Source organism: Martes martes (assembly GCF_963455335.1).
Source record: "Martes martes genome assembly, chromosome: 6".
Lineage (NCBI taxonomy): Eukaryota > Metazoa > Chordata > Mammalia > Carnivora > Mustelidae > Martes > Martes martes.
The window spans coordinates 99,115,857-99,138,783 of NC_137893.1; the positions used below are offsets into that span (position 1 = coordinate 99,115,857).

At 38.6% G+C, this 22,927-nt stretch overlaps 1 protein-coding gene across 9 annotated transcripts in view; it reads left to right on the forward strand.

Annotated features, from left to right (window-relative positions):
• Nucleotides 1-10,512: 10,512 nt before the first annotated feature.
• MLIP (muscular LMNA interacting protein) overlaps nucleotides 10,513-22,927 on the forward strand; it is a 254,404-nt gene continuing 241,989 nt past the window's right edge. For all 9 annotated transcript variants that reach the window (XM_080805321.1, XM_080805322.1, XM_080805324.1 and 6 more), the window contains exon 1: nucleotides 10,513-10,697. In XM_080805321.1, coding sequence (XP_080661447.1) covers nucleotides 10,635-10,697 — 63 coding nt within the window. In that variant the 5' untranslated portion in view covers nucleotides 10,513-10,634. The remainder of the gene's footprint in view (nucleotides 10,698-22,927) is intronic.

Here is a 22,927-nt window from a genome sequence, read left to right on the forward strand (position 1 = left end):
TTTTTGTATTTTTTTGTATCTTCCAAATTTTCTACGGTGTGTATGAGTTTAGTAATCAGATATTTTTTAAGTTAAATTTTTAATGAAAAAAAAATTACTTTATGCACCAAAACGATCTTGTTGGTCTTCTCTCCTGTTTGTCAGGTGCAAGAATTTAAGAAAGCAGGACGAAGGAAGGATAAATGTTGGGTTGCCTTAGATACTCAGCCCAGGGGATTTGGGCCCTCGGGTTGCTCTCTAAGGGAGCATTAATCAGGAGGAAGTAGACTGAAATATGTTTCCAGTCCAGAGAATCCCACGTTTTACAGCAGGTAGTGGCTGGGAGCTCTGGCTTGGGAGTAAACCTCGCTCTGCTCTTTTCTTGTGTGTGGACTTGCAAAGGTGCTTAGCCTCTGTCTCAGCTTCCCATTTTGTACAATGATGCAGCTCCCTCATGGGGTTGTTGAGGGGATAAGATGAGAAAGAGTGTCCTATCAGTCGCTCAGCAGAGTCACTGGTTCATAGTAAGTGGTCATGGTGTTTTCTCTTATTACTGCAAAGTGACAGGTGTAAGTCATCCATATGTACTCCATGAACCTCCATGTCCACCTGCCATTCCTCAAACATTGTGCATATTCTGGGTTTCATTGTTGTTGTTTTTTTGTTTGTTTTGTTTTTGTTGTTTTTAAAACATTTTTATTTATTTGAGAGAAAGAGAGAGAGCAAGAGCATGAGTGGGATGAGGAAGAAGCAAACTCCCCATTGAGCAGGAAGCCAGATGTGGGGCTCGATCCCGGCACCCTGAGATTATGACCTGAGCCGAAGGCAAAAAGCTTAACCAACTGAGCCACCCAGCTGCCCTGGCTGCCATTATTTTAGTTTACACCTGTCATGTTCTTCTTCCTATAACTGTCAATTCTAAATTGTAAAGTAGGTAAATCAGTGCTCCTCACCTTTCATGCATATAGGAATCATCTGTGAGTCTTGTTAAAATGTAGCTTCTGACTAAATGTGTCTAGGTTTGCATCCAAGATTTTGGAATTTCTAATAAACTCCCACATGAAGTCAATGTTGCTGTCCAAAGACTACTTGTAGTAGCAAGAAATCCAATGTCTGTGTAAAATCATCCCCAGTGTCTCTAGCTAGAACGTCCTCTCCTTCTTTCACTTTCAAAGCACATTATTTAGACTCTCAATTTAGCACTTACCACGTTCAGCCTGCTTTGGTGCTCTGCTGTATGTGATTCTGTTCATTCCTCACTAAACTCTCAGCTGAAAGCTGTCAGCACCAGAATGATGGTATGGGTATGGGGTTCAACCAATAATAGCCAAATTATTGCACTGAATGAAAAAGAATGAAATAATACCTTAAAATAACGTTGTGTTTTACATGAGTATTCGCTTAGAGATTGTCGACATAAATCAATTTAATTAGTGGAAATAGTGAAAGAGAGTAGTGTTGTGAATAATTTCAAATGGTGAATATCTGATTGTGATATTTCCTTTTTCTTAAGAAAACACTATACATTATAGGATTCAGGGTGGGGTGATGTATTGGATAGGATGACAAAGCCAAACTGGGATGATATAGGTTCTACAGATAATTGAATGAATGGGTAAAAATTTGTTTTTCAAACTCTGAGTTTCTTGGGCCATAGTTTTAAAAAAAGCCTCTAAGTAAACCAGAGGCCAAAGTTGGATAACCCTGCGTACAGGCTGGGCATTAATTGGGGTAACATGGATTCACTCTGTTTAGAGTAATTAGGGAAAAGAATTTGTAGGGAATGAGGAAAGTGCAGTGGAGGTTTCTCTTGGAGGAGGTCATCAAGAGGACGTGACCTCTGCTTGACCCTTGGGCTGAACCCAGGCAACCAGAGGCTCCTCACCTCCTCCCCTGTCCTTGGAATGTATGTTCTGCCTATTGTTCCCACAGTAGGAGCCATTTCAAGGGCACAGCCTTAAGAGTGCAACGTGCTGGGGAGACCGCAGGATGGTAATGGGACCGAACTCCGTTAAGGCTTCTATAGAAGCTTTGAAGATTCAGGTGCTTGGGTGCAGAGATCTACTCGTCCCGCAGACACCCAAGACAAGCCTGCATGTAAGTTCCCTTCCTTACTAAGCCGTCTACCTACTGATCTGGAGTAGCCTGCCTCCTCCTTCAGTCTCTCCTTGCCCTCCATGTACGGGAGTCAGTTTGTGAACCAACAATCTATGGTCTGAGGATATTTGCTGGTGGCTGGATAGCGGGCTGACTGTGGAGTTGGTCCAGCCTTGTGTGGGCACCTCCTGCATAATTCTGACTTTCCTTCCCCGGCATAATTGGCATTTCATTTCGGGAGGACTTTCCATTGTATTTTAAAAATCCAATCAATGTAAGCAGAAAAGAAACTCCATTTTCTGTTAACCTTTTCCTCGCCTACCACTCATGTCCTTAGGGAAACTTAAAGAATTTTCTTTGGTACGCTAAAAAAGTAGATAGTTGGATATACTGCAAAACTTTTCAACACTTGACTCCAAATCCCCACGACTGCCAAGACATTCTTATAAAGAAATCATTTGGGGAAACTTAGCAACTACTGTTTTTGTGAAATGATCGCTGTGGGGATGATGTTTATGCCTAACTTTTTTTTTTTTCTTTTTAATTTAGTTTCTGTATCTTGTGCCTGGTATCCAACGTTAGTTACAGAATAAACAGTACTTTGCAAAGACTGACAGGGTCAGCTGCTCTGGGAATGTGACCGGTGACCTCCCTGATGGATTATCGTCCTGCAGGCTGCTTCCAAGTCAGTTGAAAGGTAAGCATTCTTTCTGTATAAGTGCACGCTGCTTTGGAACACGGTTCAATTCCAACTGATAAATCTGAAAGTATATCCCGGGCACACTGTCTCAAAGGGCACAGAGCTGTTACTTCGGGGGCAAAGTGATTTGTCATGTCAACACAACCACAAGAGCGAAGCTGCTGGGTTTAGGGGAGGAGTGTGCTACAGTGTTGCATCTGGTTGCTTTGATTAAGCCCTGAGGACACAGGAAAACTTCCATCCAGAACTCTTTCTCAAGTTAGAAACACACATTGTAAATCTAATATTCAAAAAGTAAAGCCTTCCATTTCTGAGTCCTTTTTTCCTGAAGTCTTAACCAATTTAAGCTGGCTGTTGTCTTCACTTCCTTTTTTTTTTTTTTTTAAGATTTTATTTATTTATTTGACAGAGATCACAAGTAGGCAGAGAGGCAGGCAGAGAGAGAGGAGGAAGCAGGCTCCCTGCTGAGCAGAGAGCGCAATGCAAGACTCGATCCCAGGACCCTGAGATCATGACCTGAGTGGAAGGCAGAGGCTTTAACCCACTGAGCCACCCAGGTGCCCTTGTCTTCACTTCTGAAACAACAGTGGTATGAGTGTGTGTGTGTGAGTGTGTGTGTGAGTGAGAGAGAGACACACAGAGAGAGAGAGACAGAGACAGACACTACTAGGAAGTATATCTACAGTTCAGAGGATCTGGAAATATAGTGAGTGTTCCCAAATGCAAGAGTGAAAACTTGTTCAGTGCACACATTGTGGCTCTCCCCATGAACAAGAGAAAATGTATCCTAAGTCTCTCGAAAATTGTAGATGCTGAGTATAGAATAGTGGAGAAAATGGAACATGCTGGAATTAGATCCCCAAGTGGTTTTAATCAGCTTCTCTGTTATAGACTCTTGAGGTATGGATTTAGTTTTATATCAGAATTGCTGTTATTTCTAAATTATCATCAGTGTTGCTAGTATTAGTTTATTTTTAACCTCACATTTTATTTTTCAATATATTTTGATAAAAGTTGCATTTTTCAGATGCACACATTCAAAAAGCTAACACTTTTCAAAGTTCTCACAGCTCTTGCTTGATTGAACTATTTTCTAGTGCTCCAAACGAATGCTCTATCATCAAGAAATGATTTTATAAAGAAAATGTCTCTTTCCGGACATTGCCTAAAATGTCTTTTCTACAGTCATTTTTAAAATATGGCCCAGAACCAAAATAAGGGCACAAATAGTATCAGAAGAAGTAAAAAAAAAAAAAATCATACTCCAGTAGGAAAGGTTTATGTTTCATTGAAGATTGGTAATTACAAAGGTACAAATTTGTTAAGCTGTTATTATCGTAATTATCATATACTGATATTTTAGGGTTTGCTTTTGTGTCTACTTGGCAGATGCAACTTACAAAAATGTTTATTATATAGTGACAAATTCAACTTTAAAAAAATTTCTCTGTAGATGTGATTTTTCACAAGCTGTAGGCATGTACTGTAACTCAGCACCCAGTACCTCTGGCTGCAGGAGTCAGAAGGGATGCTTACATGTGGTGATGGTGGGACATTAAAAGTCATCCTGTGTTTGTGTCTTCCAGATGTACAGACAGATGAGAAGATAAGCATCAGAGGAATTTTCCAGAAGAAGGGTCCCCAGCTGCTGCTTGAGAGTTTACAGTTGCCAAATCTGATAAACAGACTCAGGTAGGGGAGCTGGGAAAACTAGAAAATTCTGGGGACCGGTCTCCCCATTTTGTTTTTCATCGCCACCCCACTTGCCCATCCCATTTACCCATCAAACAGAGACTTTCGGAGACATGGGTGTAAATTTTCAACTAGGAGCAACGCCAGTGGGTCAGTTCTCAGTGCTAGGTCTACACTAGATTTGCATTTGGCTCTTGGGTACACAAGGGAACACATTTCCAGTGTGGCTTTGGGGACAGGCTCCTGCAGGCAGGTGCTGAGTATAATATCCTGGTCCACCAGTAAATGGGTATAGAGCTTCCATGGGCCTCTGACTGGACTGTAGAGAGTATATGGGACCCACGCATGGCCTGCTGCAGGTGGTATGTGGAGAGATAGACCTGTAGACGAGGCATTCGTTGTCTCAGAAGAGGACCCCATATCAATAAAAAGGTATTTATCCTTGGAGCACACAGTGAGGAAGATTCTCAGTTGTCTACACCAGGCTTTTCAGACTTATTTTTTCCAAAGAAAACAGCATCTTTCGTTCATGCCTTACGGGTGTCCGTCTACCTTGTGAGGTTTCCTGTGCTTTTGCTGTGGAGCCGTAAGTCCCTTAAATGGCAGGTGTGGGGAAATTACCACTGAAAACAAAAGACACTGTATCAACTGGCTGACCCTGTAAGAGGAACAATCCATTTTAATAGCGGCAAACTCCACTCTCCCCCAGTTTTTGAATAGAGGCACAAAATGACCAACTTTGTGCGGCTGAAATTTCACCCTCTGGAAGAAGCACATGACAAGGGTGCAAAGATGCCGGTATATTGAAGTAAATATCATTTGCTGAGGGTCATTGGTTCCACTTTTGAATGGAATTCTTACTGGTCTACAGTGGCGTAGATTTTAATTTCCTGTTTGGAGTGACCTGTTACTCATATTATGTTTCTGGTAAAAATCATAAATTTCCAGCCTAGAAAGGAATTACCGATATTTCTTTGTTTTTAAGTAATAGCTTTCTGGAGATATAATTCACATACCATAAAATTCACTCTTTTAAAGTATACGTTACTATTCAGTGGTTTTCAGTGTATTCAGAGTTACGCCATCATCATGACTATCCAATTTTGGAATATTTTCATCACCTCAGAAGGAAGCCCCATAACTGTTAGCTGTCACTCCTCATTCTGCTCTCCCTCACCTCCTGGCAACCACCCATTATCTTTCTGTTTCTGTGGAATTGTCAAGTACTCTGGATTGTTCATATAAATCATCAAAGAATATGTGGCTTTTTTTGTGGCCAGCTTCTTTCTCCTGTCGTATTTTCAAGGTTCATCCATGTGGTGGGAGTATCAATGCTTCATTCCTTTCTATTGACAGTTAATAATGTGCTCCGGCAGCATATTTCACATTGCTTCACCATTACTGTGTTGATAGACATTGGTGTGGTTTCTACTTTCTGACTGTTATGAATGATGCTGTATCGTGAACGTTTCTGTGGACGCGTGTTTTCACTTCTCTTGTGTACATCGCTGGAAGCGGAACTGCTGGGTTGTACAACTCTCTATATTAAATGTTGAGAGACTGCCACACTGTTTCCTTTTCTACAAGATGTATTTATTTGTTTTAGAGATGAGAGAGAGTGCGTGAGAGAGTGGGTGTTGGGAAAGGGTACAGGGAGAGAGACTCTCAAGCAGACTCCCAGGGAAGGGCAGAGCCCAGCGTGGGGCTGGATCTCACACTCTGAGATCATGACCTGAGCAGGAATCAAGTGTCCAGTGCTTCACCTCCTGAGCCACCCAGGGGCCTGCTACACTGTTTTCTGAAGTGGCTGTTCCACTTTACAGACCCACCAGCCACAGAGGAGGGCTCTGGTTTATCTACTTGTTGCCAATGCTTGCGATTCTAATTTGATTTTAGTCATCCTAGTGGGTGTGAAGTGTTATCTCGTTGTGGTTTTGATTTGCATTCTCTAAGCACAACGTCTTTTCATATGCTTGTTGGCCATTTGTTTGTCTTCTTCGGGAGAGATGTCTATTCAAATCCTTGGGCCATTTTTAAACCTGGTTGTTTGTACTTTATATTGCTGAGTTGTCAGAATCCTTTATACAGTTTGGATATAAGTCCTTTATCAGGGGGAATGATTTACAAATATTTTCTCCTACTCTCTATTAATTTTTGTGCCACTTTTGTTCAGACTTTGATGCTATCTTTGAACTCACTTTTTTTCTAGATAAACTTCACATAGTCCAGGGAAATAATGGCACATACTTTTAGCGACAGCCTGCTCGATGCCAGACACTGTGTTAGGTTCTTGGCACACATTACCATGTTTCATTTTTGTAGTAACATGAAGAGTCTGGTATCATCCCTTCTTTTAAGGGAATGGGCACTGAAGCTCTAAGAATTGAGTTTGCTTGAAGTGACCCAACGAGAAGGTGGCAGAATCTGCAAACGAGTCCCATTCTTCCTGCTGCTTCAATCTGTTGTTTTCTCCTTTACTCCAGTAGTTAACTGTTTGAGTAAGGCAAGTGAACATCAATACTGTGTTCCTCTGCAATATGATTTGTGCTGGATAAATGCATTTCATTCCGATCTCCCACCCAAAGTCGTATGAATAACAGCAAATGACAAGTCTTAAGTCACATCTGTTTGATGCATTTCCCTCCTGCCCCCCTCTCACCTCCCCTTCCCCTCTCTTTCCTCATTTGCTTTTTTTTTTTTTTTCCCCTTTCCTTCTTTTCTCTCCTCTCCTCTTTCTGTTACAAGAATTTATTTGGTCCTTACTATGTTCTAAGTGTCTGGATGAAATGATGCATAAAAAAACCCTCAAATGAATAGATAAGGAACACTCAAAATATCATGCGAAATAATATAGCATCAGAGGTGATAAGTGCTGTGAAGAAGAATCAGCAAATGAGTGGGCAGAGGCTTCTCTATTTTAGATGGGGTCCTTGGGGAGACCTGGATAAAGTGAGAAGGGAGCCACATGACTCTGGGGTGAGAGCATTCCCATCAGAGAGCGGAAAATACTTGTGGGACAGACAAGCAGAGAAGAGACCAGGTTGGACTTATTTCAGCTGTTTGACCAGTAATAGATGAGTGCTAGCTTTGCCTAAGCATAATTTTACCTAAAAAAAAAAAAAAAATCATGTCCCTAAAATATATCTGAACTATCTTTAAACATAGTTCTGTAAGGGGATGGAGTAGCTAGTATTCACCAAAAGTGCTGGTGCTGTTTACTCACTCTCCCTGTTATGCGTACGATGAACTAATTTGTTCAGAGGCGCTAAGTGCACAGTAGTTAGGAGTTTGGGCCAAGGAACTTGAGTGCCATGAGTTAGTTGTGTAACTGTCTTATTATTATTTTTTAACTCTAAAATGAGTGTGTTAGTGTGTGAAGGCTATGGTACAAATACCATAGACTGGATGACTTAATAGAAATATCTTTCCTCCCAGTTTGGAGGCTGAACGTCCAAGGTGTTGAGGTGTTGGCAATGTTGGCTTCCTTGGAAGGCCTCTCTCTTTGGCATGTAGAAGGCTGCCTTCTGTGTCTTCCCATGGTCTTCTCTGATTTTTCTGTTTTTGTCTTAATCTCTTCTAATAAGGACACAAGTCATATTGGATTAGGGCTTCCCCTCATGACCCAATTTTACCTTAATTACTTCTTGACATATCCTATTTTCAAATATAGTCTTATTCTTAAATGCTGGGTATTAGGACTTTAACATGATTTTGTGGGGCAGGGGACACAATTTGGCCCATGATAATGGTGAAAATAATAGTATCTACTGTTTAGAGTTGTTTTGAGAATTAATTGAGATAATATATGTAAAGCCTTAAAGGAGTGCTATTAAGCACTAAAGCCTAAAGTGAGTGCTATTAAGGTGTGCTAAGTAAGAGTATTGCTATCGTACTTAGATCCAGTCATGCCTACGTGTAAGTTTGTTGAGGGAAGATACATAAAGATTCTATCTTTGAATTTTATTATTTTTATTTATTATTTAAAAAAAATCTGCGTGTACCTAGAATAATCGTCACCATTACAGCTTCTCAGTGCACGTTTGCTGAGGTTAAACTTTTCATCCCTGGTGGGAAGGAGATCACTGGTGCTCTCATTATCACTCTTTTCTCCTTCCCCACTAGTTCTGCATTCCACCACTCCCCAGCTTCTAACTGGATCCCAGATTTCACCTTCAGGCACTAAACTAGCAGTAACCAAGTTTCCTTTCGCAATCATAGCATGCTTTTTTTTGTCCCCCCCCTTGAGAGATTTTGGAAGTTGCATTTACATAAAATTTCAGCTATCGCCTTGCTTTTTTTTTTAATTTTAATAAACATATAATGTATTTTTATCCCCAGGGGTACAGGTCTGTGAATCGCCAGGTTTACACATTTCACAGCACTCATCATAGTACATACCCTCCCCAATGTCCATTTCCTCACCACCCTCTCCCGTCCCCCCTCCCCCCTGCAACCCTCAGTCTGTTTTTTGAGATTGCGTCTTTTATGGTTTGTCTATCGCCTTGCTTTTGACACATACCAAACTTGCATGCCATGACGCTTGTAAGAAAGACATCAGTTTTCAAACTGGTTAAGGCAACAGGGTATATGATTCCTTTTTTTTTTTTTTTAGGATTTTATTTATTTACTTGACAGAGAGAGAGATCACAAGTAGGCAGAGAGTCAGGCAGAGAGAGAGAGGGGGAAGCAGGCTCTCCGCTCAGCAGGGATGCTGAGGCAGATGCGGGGCTCGATCCCAGGACCCCGAGACCACGACCTGAGCAGAAGGTAGCAGCTTAATCCACTGAGCCACCCAGGTGCCCCAAGGGTATATGATTCCTTATCTGGAATGCATAGTTGAGGCAAAGAGGGAAGTCCCTTTTGCCTGTGAGTCAGATACAGTGTTTCTGAATTCATCCTTCTGAAGCAGGGCTGGCTAGCTAGGTTTACTTCTTACTAAGTGTTTCACTTATGAGATCCTCCGCCCTTCTGTCATGTGTGACAATAAGTTCGTCTGTCACGTGTGACAGTAAGTATGGAGTAAGTTCTCTAGCCACTCTGCCTGGCGACAGAGAACTGGCTAACACCACTCTGAAGGAAGGAGCCCCACAATACATTTCCTAATATGTTTTCTTAAAAAATGAAGGAAAAACTGATGGGAAACTTGTGTTAAGTTCAAAAACAGGTGTTAAAATGTTTCAAACAGACCAAGGGATTAGACCACCATGGAGATCAGTCTTGGCTTACTCTGAAAGCCACTTTTTCTTTTTATTTCCATCCACATATCTGGTTTCATGCAAAAATAGAGGGAGTTAATTACCACTGAGTCACACAATAATTTTCTTTAAGACATGTAACAGTTTTCAAAGAATTCTGAAAACATTTATTCAATTGCAAAAAAAAAAAAAAAAAAAAAAAGAATTTCATCTCCTATGTCCTAACTTTGTTCCCAGTAGAAAAACCAGGATCATGAAGAAGGGAAGGGAAATACCACTTTTATTTTACAGGGTTTCTAAACATCAGTTGCCAACTTTTCATGGAAGAAAATTGGCAATACCCCTTGAATATATGTGTTGTGTCTTAAGAGTTTTCACTAGTTATCCTTTTGCTCTTTTCCTGTAAGTGGCTTTTTAAACTTTTGAGCTGCAAAATAATGCATAACTGTCTGGACTACCAGGACCCAAATTGGAATTCGAGAGAACGAGGCTGGTTGATTCATATTGGCCATATGATCATTACATTTGTCCTTTGTAAACTGCTTTATTAGGTCTGTATTCTAGAGTATATTTTATTCTGCTCCAATGGCTCTGAATGAATTCTTTGATGGTGGCTTTTTGTCACATGCATCTTTCATGGTTCAGGGAACCTAACCTGTTGGAATATTCTCCTGTTGAAGAGTTTGCTTTTCTATCTAGTGACATTTATCATTATCTAAGGCCAGCTGCCTGACTTCTCTTCAGTGCTCTGTTTATGGGGTTTGAACATCTATAAATGGAAACACTAGCTAACCAGAAACTATCGCCAGGGCTTTCTGATAGTGTCCTGAGCACTCACAACTTGGAATGTCCTGCAATATCTAACATGTAAGCACGTCAAATCATTTTCTAGACAGACTCTGAATCTCTTTTTCTGTTTCTCTCTCTCTCCCTCTCTCCCTCTGTCTCTGTCTCTCTCATTCAGTTTCAACATGGAATTTGAAAAGCATGAAAAAGGAAGCTTATTAAATGAGAAATTAGAGGAGAAACTGACGGTAAGATGTGTGAGATTTAGCATACACAGATTGATAACGCGACTGACATAGTGACAGAGCCGCTGTCACAGATTGGAAAAGTTGTACTAACCAACTTGTATTTCGATGTTTTTCTCTGGTCAGCAGCCTGAAAATTAATGAGTTCCATGGACTTTGATGAACACAGTGTAATAAAATTATTAAGAAAATTTCAATATTAAAATGTGGGCAAATTTGATTTTAGTTAAATGATGTGATTTACCTCCGTTTTTAAAACTGGAGTCCATTTATTTTGAGCCCTTGTATTGCCTCAATACTGGGAGATTATTTCATTTATTGAGCTGACTCTTAGGAAAGTCCAGTTTCTCTGAGATGTGAGGAAAATGTGATAAGAAAAGTATATAAGTATTATATGATATTTTAATATTTTCTCAAGTAGGTTAATGATCTGGTATAAGGATAAAACTTACTCATCAGAAAGGTTTGATTATTTTGCTATCAAAGTTGTAGAAGTAAAGCTGACCTTGATGCTGAGAAATTACGTGTCAATGCTCTGTAGAGGTTACCTGTGTTTGCTCAAACATAAAATATACTATAGACTGGAGTAGTAAAATGTGTTGTTCCTGGTTCGCCTGATAGGTATAGGGGGCTAATTATGTTTGGAATGTGCTGTGGCTACAGAGTTAAGGATAGAACAGGGCATGGCTAATTTTAACAACAGTGCAAGTAGCAAAAAGTAAAACTACGTCAACTCTAAGACTATGACTTCTTAAAATTGTGAGACTGCATTGTTCTGGATGTTTGAAATAGGGAGTTATGCCCTCTTAATGATATTAAAACCTGAGAGATGAAAAAAGATATCCAGAGGGTTGAAAATTCCTGAAGTGTATTAGAATTTCAGTCTTGAAGAAATATATTGAATAAAATATAAATTTTTCTTAAAGGATTCAGGTCATCCTTTTGAATATAGCTGTGGATCTCTGTTCCAGGTGGTTGTCTAAACATGTGTTGACCAGAGACTTATTTGGCCTTTGACTATCTTGAAAAGCTATGAATTGTTGGAGAACTAACTAGGGATCTTGAGTCAAAAAGATCTGAGTGACAGTTCTCATTCCACTACTTCAGAATGCAGGAATATGGGATTTTGTTTAAGCTTTCTGAGTCACAGTTAACTCACTTGTAAGATGGGGAGTAGTAATACTAATTTGAAGGATGTCATGAAGATTAAAAACTATAATGTTTGAGGATTCCCTGGGCTGAACCTATTCTTTTCAAACTGTTCTTGGCCTGACTTATAAGATACATACCCAAATTTATTAATATAGAAAGAGAAATCTGAAGTGTATTTCAAAACAAAAGGAAACCTTAGATAAGCCCACCTCAAAGGCTTAGTAGTTATAAAACTTTTATGGAATTGGATAGAGAGTAAGTAAATACATGAATAGAGAGTTGCTATGAATTGTGTGAAATTTGACCCAGAGCTTTCTGGCAATCTTTTACAGGGAGTTTTGCAAATAAATACAGTGAATATGGGACAAGTAAACAGAAGTAAATATGGTCTCTTATTATGTGGGGTGATTTAATGTAGACATATTTCCCTCTCTGAAGGGTCAGACATTCTGCATGCTGGACTCTACCTTGAACATAGACGTGAATCTAGAAGTAAGCAAAAATCTCTCCTTAGAGGACGTCACTGTCACAAAATACATGAGCATTTCTCTGGAGGAGAGATCTAGGGCTAGCCTCCGATTAAATTCCAGAGGAGTGGAGGGAAGTGTTGGACAGTTTTGAAGGCCTGGGAACATCTAATCTGCACTGAGAAGAGATGATTCTTGGGGGGGAGGGAACACATTAAAGTTCAGTAGTGTGGGTAGTTGTCTCTATGGGCAAACAGAGCTATGTATGTAACCCAGATATCTTTCTGATAAAGGAATTTTGGTGACACTGTTATCAAGAAAAGGTTAACATATTCAGTATCTCTAAGAGAGCTGGAAAATGAATAATCTATCTCTGGAAGTTTACAGTAGAAATTATTTTGGTTAACCCTTTGGCTATTTATGTGGATAAACATCTAAAATAAACATCTAAAAACATCAACTTGTGGAGCCTTGTATTCCTTGCTAATACCGATGTAATACAGTATGCCTGGCTAGGTTGCTGTATACAGTTAAAAAATGTATTTTTGTAGAGTTCACTAGGTTCTGAAAATTATTAAATTTATTATAGTCAAATTTGCAAAAATGTGGTTTTTAGAAGGAGAAAATATTTTTCTATGAAAATATTTAAATATGTATACATTATAATATGGCTGAGTTATAATATGTATCTTCTTTAAAATTAAAGGTGTACACATAAAGATTTTTATTATGAACAATGTGATGAACTATATCACACAATTAAGGAATTTACATGATTGGCTTTATTTGAAAAAAATTCCAAGGTGAGATCTACAGCAAAGAAGAAAATCAACAGTCTACAGATTTTTAGAACTTGTTTATTCTATCCAAAGAAAGAGACAAAAATAAATTAGGATTCTTTCTGTTTCCTTCAAGATTTTATTTAGATTCACATCAGTTCACACATAGTGCAGTGTAAGTTTCAGGGGTAGAACTTAGTGATTGATCAGTTGCATACAACACCCACTGCTCATATCCAGTGCCCTCCTTAATGCCCATCACCATTTACCCCAGTCCCCCACCTTCTCCCCTCCAGCAACCCTGTTTGCTCCCCATAGTTAAGAGTTTCTTATAGTTTGCCTCCCTCTCTGTTTTCACCTTATTTTATTTTTTGTTCCCTTCCCTTGTGTTCATCTGTTTTCTTAAATTCCCCGTATGAGTGAAATCATATGGTATTTTTCTTTCTCTGGCTGATTTATTTTGTTTGGCATAATACCCTCTAATTCCATCCATGTTGTTGCAAATGGCAAAATTTCATTCATTTTGATGGCTGAATAATAGTATATATATAGATAGATAGATAGACATAGATATATGTATACACACACACACACGACACACACACACACACCCCCCACATCTTCCTTATCCATTCATCAGTTGATGGACATTTGGGTTCTTTCTGAGTTTTGGCTATTGTGGACATTGCTGCTATAAATACTGGCATGCGTGTGCCCCTTCAGAGCACTGTTTTTGCATCCTTAGGATAAATACCTAGTAGTATAGTTGCTGCATCACAGATTAGTTCTATTTTCAAATTTCTGAGGAACCTCCATATTGTTTTCCAAGAGTGGCTGCACCGGCTTGCATTCCCACCAACAGTGTAGGAGGGCTCCCCTTTCTCCACATCCTCACCAGCATCTGTTGTTTCCTGACTTGTTCATTTTAGCCATCACGACTGGTGTGAGGTGGTATTTCACTGTGGTTTTGATTTGTCTTTCCCTGATGTTGAGAGATGTTGAGCTTTTCTTCATGTGTCTGTTGGCCATTTATATGTCTTCTCTGTAGAAATGTTCATGTCTTCTGCCCATTTCTTAACTGGATTATTTGTTTTTTGGGTGTTGAGTTTGGTAAGTTCTTTATAGATTTTGGATACTAGCCCTCTATCTGATATGTCATTTATAAATCTCTCCTCCCATTCCATAGGCTGCCTTTTAGTTTTGTTGACTGTTTCCTTTGCTGTGCAAAAGCTTTTTGTTCTGATGAAGTCCCAATAGTTCATTTTTGCCTTTGTTGCCCTTGCCTTTGGAGACGTGTCTAGCAAGAAGTTTCTGTATCTGAAGTCAAAGAGGTTGCTGCCTGTGTTCTCCTCTTGGATTTTGATGGTTTCCTGCCTCACATGTAGGCCTTTCAACCATTTTAAATTTATTCTTGTGTGTGATATAAAAAAGTGGTCCAGTTTCATTCTTTTGCATGTTGCTGTTCAGTTTTCCCAACACCCGTTTGTTGAAGGGACTGTCTTTTTTTCCACTGGATATTCTTTCCTGCTTTGTTGAAGATTAGTTGACCATAGAGTTGAGGGTCCAAGTCTGGGCTCTCTGTTGATTCCACTGATCTATGTGTCTGTTTTTGTGCCAGTTCCATACTGCCTTGATGATGACAGCTTTGTAATAGAGCTTGAAGTCTGGAACTGTGATGCCACCAGCTGCTTTTCTTTTTCAGGGTTACTGTGGCTATTCAGTGTCTTTTCTGTTTCCACACAAATTTTAGAGTTGTTTGTTTTAGCTCTGTGAGAATGCTGGTGTTATTTTGAGAGGGATTGCATTGACTGTGTAGATTGCTGTGGGCAGCATAGACATTTTAAATTATACTTGTTCTTCGAATCTGTGAGTATGGAATGTTTTTCCTTTTCTTTGAGTCTTCCTCAATTTCTTTCATGAGTGTTCTATAGTTTTCAGAGTACCGATCCTTTTCCTGTTTGATTAGGTTTATTCTGAGGTATCTTATGTTTTTTGTTAGAATTGTAGATGGGGGGCTCCTGGGTGGCTCAGTGGGTTAAAGCCTCTGCCTTCGGCTCAGGTCATGATCCCAGGGTCCTGGGATCGAGTCCCACATCGGGCTCTCTGCTCAGCAGTGAGCCTGCTTCCCTTCCTCTCTATCCACCTGCCTCTCTGCCTACCTGTGATCTCTGTCTGTCAAATTAGATAAAATCTTAAAAAAAAAAAAAAAGAATTGTAGATGGGATTGATTCCTTGATTTCTTTTTCTGCTGCTTCATTAGTGGTGTATAGAAATGCAACAGACTTCTGTGCATTGATTTTATAGCCAGCAACTTTGCTGAATTCCTGGATCAGTTCTAGCAACATTTTGATTGAGTCTACTTAGAGTATCATATCATCTGCAAAGACTGAAAGTTTGACCTCTTCTTTGCCCATTTGGATACCTTCATAGGATTCTTTACTATATATCCAATATAGACTTCACCTTATAGGGATAAGAGAATTGCTACCGTTAGCTATTGACACTTCTTTTGCCCTGAATTTGTTACTCTTTGGAAATTAGAAGTAAAGATTCCTGGGAGCTTGACAATTATAGGTGGATCAATAGATAATCAGATAAGAAATATGATAACTCAAATCTTTCAATATGTCCTGAGCTTATCAATCCCATCTAAATTTTTCACAAATCAGTTGATATTATCCCAATTTTTTAAACATGAAAAAGAAAACTCAAATAGCATGGACTTAAAGGGAAATTTCCATCCTTTGAAAAGCCAACATATTATGCTGTGCTAGCTATTTTAGTCCTCCCTGATTCTGCAAAATCAGATTACACTAAAGGTGATTTTTATGGGGATGCAGGGAGGGAGGGAGGGAACTATTTTGTAACAATACAGTTCTGTTTGGTTGGTTCTATAGTAATTGGTGTTGGAGTTAAATGGATCTTTTGTTTTTTCTTGATGAGATTTGAATAACCATTGTATCATGTGTTCCCCAAAGTACATTCCTTAGAATTCTGATTTTCTAAAATGCTCTGCAAAAAGAGGTTCTGATCTATGCTCATGAATATTCATGAAACACTGTATAGGATGAACTACACAGTCTTACTTCTTTTTGGAGACTCTACTGTATTTTAACACACTGAAGGCCTTGAGACATTTTGGAGGTTCCTCTTGTATTTCTTAAACTCCCTACCAGTGTAATGTATTTTACTGTGTGTATGCAATGACAGTGAATATTTTGGCTACCGTTCTCTGGAATACATTTTAGGAAGTGATGTGTCAGTACATTAGTTGTCTGATTTTATTTATGAGCTTCATTTTCAGAATAATGATACAAAGAACAATAAATTTAAGCTGAATATCATTTGTTATCTATAAAGTGAAGTTATTTCTGGAATAGAGTTGAAAGTAAGTACACTACTATTTAGTACATTTTAATAAATAAGTAAAATTAAGACAGGATATCCTGACTATTTTCCAAAATCTTTTTAGGTCATTAAATGCATCAACAGAGAATTTCACTTACATTTACCTTCAACTAAAATTTCTTAATGAAAAGGAACAATTCCTGTATTAACATAGTAAAAATGGCCATGCACCTCAGGATTTTCTGAAATAATAATGTTTTCTTTCTTTAAGGTATGATAAGAACAAACATATTTTATGCATAAACCTAATAATTTCTATTACATTAGTATAATATGTCTCAAGAGATAATTCAATCTTCCCAAGTAATAAATGTTCAATAAATATCACAAAGATAATGATAGTGAGAAGGGTAAGTCATCCAATTCACTTTATATGAACCTTGGTAGAAGCAAATTAACACAGTAGTCAATTTCTGAATGTCATATATATTGCTTTTTTGAGTAAAAGAAATTTTTGAGATTGAGAAGTTATCTCATCTGACAGATTTTTAATAGGATGTATCTCATATAAGGAGATGAAAACTAAAATTTTAGATAACTAAAATTTTACTTTTTATGTTTAAAAATTTTCAACTTGTTTTAACTTTGGGGGTAAAGTTTTATCCAATGATTTGCAAATTTACCTATAATCTCAAAAATTTTTTTTTCGGTTTCAGAAAGAAAGAGATCATCTCACTTCTTTTTGATACAATGAAAGAGAAAATAAATTGAAGAAAAACTGTGGTAAAAATGCAGAAACACAGAAAATTATGTATTTTAAAAATTCTGTGATAATTCAGTGAAGCACACTTTTAAAATAAGGTTTAATTAGCTTTTCATAGCTTCATTAATACAAATAACCCTAATTATTTTCTGAGAAGAAATTTGTTAGCAAACAAAAAACAAAAGACTAGCACTTGTCTGTAGTTCCCAATGTTATTATCTGATGACAAGTCTGACTTCTGTTGGGGGCACCTTTGCAGATGCAATCTAGTGTCTGTTAGGTAAAGAAAGCAGAAAGAGCCTTTCAAATCAATGGACATTTTTTAATGTCCGTTTTGAACAAGATAGGGTCCTATGGACTGTAGTAGAAGTTCACATGAGAGAGAAAGTCTTGACCGCCAAGGAGATTATTAGATTTTATTATTTTTTAGTAGGTTATGAGATAATCATGATAAATTTAGTAGCTGGGAAATATTCTAAGTGTAGAAAACATAAACATCCCCAATTCTTTTTTCTTACATAGACTTGAGACAGCAAGTCTGTAATTATTCATTAGAACATCTTAACACTGGGACAACTATAAAGTATTCTATATTGTAATATATTTTATTCTGTCATAATATTGACTGTTGGAGGTCACTGAAAGGACATGGCCACTGGCTGACCCACAATGAGCTAGACCCTGACAGTTGGAAGTTTCTCCCTGCCTTGTCACCCCCTTCCTTGGAATATACATTCTGCCTAATTTTCCCATGGGAGCTGTTTTCGAGGAAGTAGCCTTGAGAGAGTAAGGTGTTTTTGATACCATTTGGATGGTATAGTGTCTGAACCCAGTTAAATTCTCTATACAGACTTTTAAGATTCTGGCGATTGGGCGTGGAGAGCTACTCATCTTGTGACACTTAAGACAAGCTCATCAGTAAGTTCCTGGCTTGGTAGACCTGATACCTACCAGTCTGGAGCAGTCTGCCTATTTGATCTCTCCTACCCCTCCATGTATGGGGACCACACCTGGGAAGATCTCAAGGTTTTGAATGAACAACTACATAACCTATTTTTCTAGTTGTGTCTAACTAGAGTCATTGGTAATATGTACTCAGGAGGTGCTTACATGCGCGAAAGAAAAGTTTAGACTGCTAATGTTTCTGATGGGTCTTCTAGAGATAATTTCTAGTATGGCTTGAATGTTGATTCTGCTCCATACATAATTCCTGACAAAACAATGTCATATAATAAAATAGGTGATAAACTGAGGTTCATAAATCTCTGGTGGTCAGGTGCTAGATCTATGTGTCTTTATCATAATTGATTGCCCTGGATCCTTCTCTAAGTTTGCTAATAACCAAAAGGAAGGAAAGATGAAAACAAACAAATCAACAATGACATTTCCTTTTCTTTGGCATTTGATTATTTATTTTAGAAAACTCCTTCCATTTCTCTGCCATTTGTAAGACTGGGTCAATGACTCTTGCTATGTTATGGATTATAGGTTGGCCTTGGGTGTTCATTTTGATGGTAGAGGATGTGAATTAATTTGTCCCCAAACCATAATTCCTCTGTGATGCTGGCTCATGTTCGTATTTATGTGTGACACCATCATGGAGAATGGTAGGCATTTGGGCACCTTTAAGAAGGCTGCTGGTCTTCTTAACATGTTTGTGGTGCCTACAGTGCCTTCTGTGTCGCTATTTGGCAGATCTCCCAGGATAGCCTATTCCTTACCAGTAAATTTTGAATTTGTTAATTCTTTTCTCCAGGGAAGACTAGAGTTCTGTAATACGTTGACATACAAAACACTCTGTGGAAATAATTATTTAAAAAAAAAAACCCAGATGGGCAATAATAAACCAAATTTTATGGTAAGTGCCTCAATAAGGATCCCTCAAATTCAAAATTAGGATTCTGTGAATTTCTGAATTCAGTGTCACTTCTGAATTTTTAGCAAGATTAATTTATTCCCATTTCTTAGGGAGATAAGAACTCTCTGAGGAGTCAGTAAAGGGGTTGTAGGATTGATCAGTCAGCACCAGTATTACAGATTTTGCTGGTTAAGGTAATGTTCTCCAAAGAGCTGACACATCCCTCCAGCATTGGTAAGAAGATTCTGGTTTTACTGCAGATGAAGTAAGTTGCAAAGACTAACCATGAAATAGAATCATTTGGCAGATCAAAGTGAAAAACTAAATAACTGCTCCTAAGTCTCTTTTGCATAAGAAATAATTCCACCCTAACTTCTCTCTAGCCTCCTTTTCATAGAGAGCCAGTAACACAATTCTTAAATACCTGAAGAATCTGTAGCTTGAAATTAAAAAAAAAAAAAAAAAAAGGAGAGAGGAGACAAGATGCCATAGATCATTGAGATTGATAGGAAACTACTAAGCAATGGGAACTGAAGTCTTAATGGGCATAATTGCAGAATGAAGTAAGACCACAAAAATGATGAGTTAGGGTAGGTGAGTACAGGCAGGAGTTCTGAGTACCATCTTAACATCTATGAAAGCCAAAACAAAGAACCTGTGCCTTTGGGGTGTGTGTGTGTGTGTGTGTGTGTGCGTGTGTGTGCGTGCGTGCCTCCGATTCCAAAGTGGTCTTCCATCTCTTTGTAAGTGCCATCGTGTGTGGTAAAACACATGTTATATCTGAGTCTAGGAGATCATTTTTGGTGTTAAAGAGGTGTTTATGTGACCTTAGACAAATCACATAACCTTAGGTCTTCTTCCTTACAGACTGAGAGGTTGGGTTGGATTTGTAAAGATTGCTGTGGGTCTCTAGCATTTTGTAAGTCTGTGAAAGTGTCCTTGAGCTGTGTGGTTATTAAATCCTTTCCATAACAAACAATGCCTACTTATACAAACATTAGAAACTTTGAAATAGATTATTATATTTTTATGTCATCACTGACCAAGTGTAAAGTCAAAGTCCTTGTTACTAGATTCTTAGATTTTTTGTAGTACAAAATTTCACAGTTCAGTACTCATAAATTGAATTACACATATTCTTTATGTTTTCACTGAGAAACAGCAAAGATTTGAGAATGGGATCATGGGAGAACACTATGGAATAGATAAAGATAATAGTGTATATAAGTGCCTTAATATTAACGTCAAAATGTAATAAAAATAAGGTATTCTATTTTCTCATAGTATTACATAAAATAAAGTCGATGCTGTGTTTTCATCAGGAACAAAAATTTAGAACACGTATGTCTGCGTTTTAAATGTTATTTCTAAGATGGTTTCATAAGCTGTTACTCATTCCGCTTTGTAGTTCTTACCACTCCCGGCAACGTGCCTGACACAGATATCTTGGTCCCTGTGCAATTCTAATTTTAGTCCCTTTGCACTGCTGAAGGTGGAGGAAAAAGTGGACTGCACCCGAATGGCAAAAATCCAGCCACCATTTCCATTTTTCTTTTACCTTTAAGAAAAATGAGGACTGTGTCTGTTAGCACCCAGGGACGGGAGGGGAGAGTAAAGTGAAACTGATAAGGATCCAGATTTCTACTTTATGGTTCAAATGAAGTTCTTGAAGCCATCCAGTCCTTTGAAAACCACTGCTAATTAAAGCAGTGTCTGCTGATAATGTAAGTCTGAGATGCACTGTTTGAATGGATCTTTTGATGCAGCTCTGTGTGTTGGTGAATGGCAGAAAGGAGATGGATCGCAGGCTTTAAGCGAACGGTGCTTTCACACTGACATTTATAACACACTGTACGTGCGGCGAAATATTTTCTGGGTTCTCATTGTGGGAAGTACAATTACTTACATATCTACTTGTTCTGCCCCAACTCTGGCTCCCCTCAGGGAATGACAAATAGACTGTTGTATTAGTGATGTAATTACATTACCGAGTCATGGGCTTTATTTTGCTACATGATCTTCATAAAAATAAGGAGATGATTTTTTAAAATGGTGAGAGGATGTCTGTGGTTTAATTGCCAGTTTTCTCCTTTATTTATGACCTAAAAATTTCTCCAGGGTACGTTCATCAATTTTCTTCTCAGTTAATGGGCATTTCCTTGCATACGTAGCTTCTGGAGAAGACGTCACCCCCAGTTTGTTCTTCAAAATAGGCCTCCTGCCCTTGTGGGTGTCAGAATGTAGCAATTCAGAGACCACCTCATGCTTTTAAATACTAACTCGGTGACATTTGTCTCAGGAGCAGATGAGAGAGCCCATAAGATTGCTTTCTTAACCCTATAATAATTTCTCTGGGATATCATGTCATAGTGGGAGACTGAAGGAAGAAAATGTCAGCATGAATTAATAAGCTTGTCACAGGGAGTGGGGAGTTCTTTTAGGATGTGTGAAGGAAACATGGGAAATAAAATATTTTTGTTCCTATTTTTTTTTTTTCCAGTCAAGCTCATTTTACAATCTGGAGATTCCTACATGTTTTGTTGTTTTATCTGCTTCTGCTCATCCATCCATCCATCCATCCATCTATCCATCCATCCATCCAGGCTGGGAGTCCTCTCCTTACAGCTTGCTGACCTTCTGGATGCCTGGATCCCTTTGCATGTGGTAGGGAAGGTCATGAAGAAGCTAGTCTTAGAGATTTGCAATGAATTCTCTTCTTTGAAACCCTATTACAGTCATAACCCCTGTGGAATTTGCCTGCCTCGAGTCTGGTGCACCCTCCAGGGTTTGCCAAGATACTTATTAGTGTTCCTTCCTGACTACAGCTCTGCTTCGTAGCATAGCCATACACCTTCATCTCCTTTTCATCTTCCAGAAATTTACAGTGTGCTTTTTCATGCTGACTGCTCTCCCCTTCCAAATCGCTAATTGTTGTGGGTTTATTCTTTTATATTCCTTTATTCTCTTATTAATGGGGTCAAGAAAAGGATTTGAGAGAAACTTAATGTATTCCATCAGCCATCTTGATTTATTCTTAAATTTTATCCTAAATGCTTCGTGCTTTCAGTAGGTGGTGTGTCATGGACCTTCTTTCTTCTTTCTTCTTCACTGAGAGATAAATGAATTTGTGTGGAACTGTTGCATAGGCTTGTTAAATGGCATGCCAAATAATATTCTGAGTGTATAACTCAAAAAATATTTTAATGCCATTTTTAAAAGCTTGAATGTGGAAAATTAAGAAATTTCTAGTTTTTAACCCTTCTTATTTGTGCCAGAGTGATTTTGGTGGTTAAGTACAAGGAGTCTGGGGTAAGGTTCAAATCTGGGCTCTTGTGTGCTCAGCCTCTATGAGCTACAGTTTCCTCATCTGTTAAAAGGGATATGATTACCTCCTGGGGCTTTAACAGGGATGGAGAATGAAGATATATTTGAAAAGTGCCATTCATAATAAGCACTTGCAAACCAGTTGTCATTAGAGATCTGAGAATCACAGTGGTGTACAAGTTACTTCTCGTGTCTGGGGAATCCTTAGGCTGTGACTGCAGTTTGGTTCCTTCAGTGAGACCATGTGTGATTTCACTCTGATTGTTAGGCTGGAGGCCGTGCTTATTTTCCCACTAGGAAGGGTGCCATCATCCAACCTTTAAGTATCTTTTTTTTTTTTTTAAGATTTTATTTATTTATTTGAGAGAAAGAGAGCGAGTACACATGAGTGGGGTGGGGAGGGACAGAGGGAGAGGCAGAAGCAGACTCCACGCTGAATGGGGAACCCCATGCGGGACTTGATTCCAGGAACCTGAGATCATGGCTCGAGCTGAAGGCAGACACTTACCTGACTGAGCCACCCAGGTGCCCCTAACCTTTAA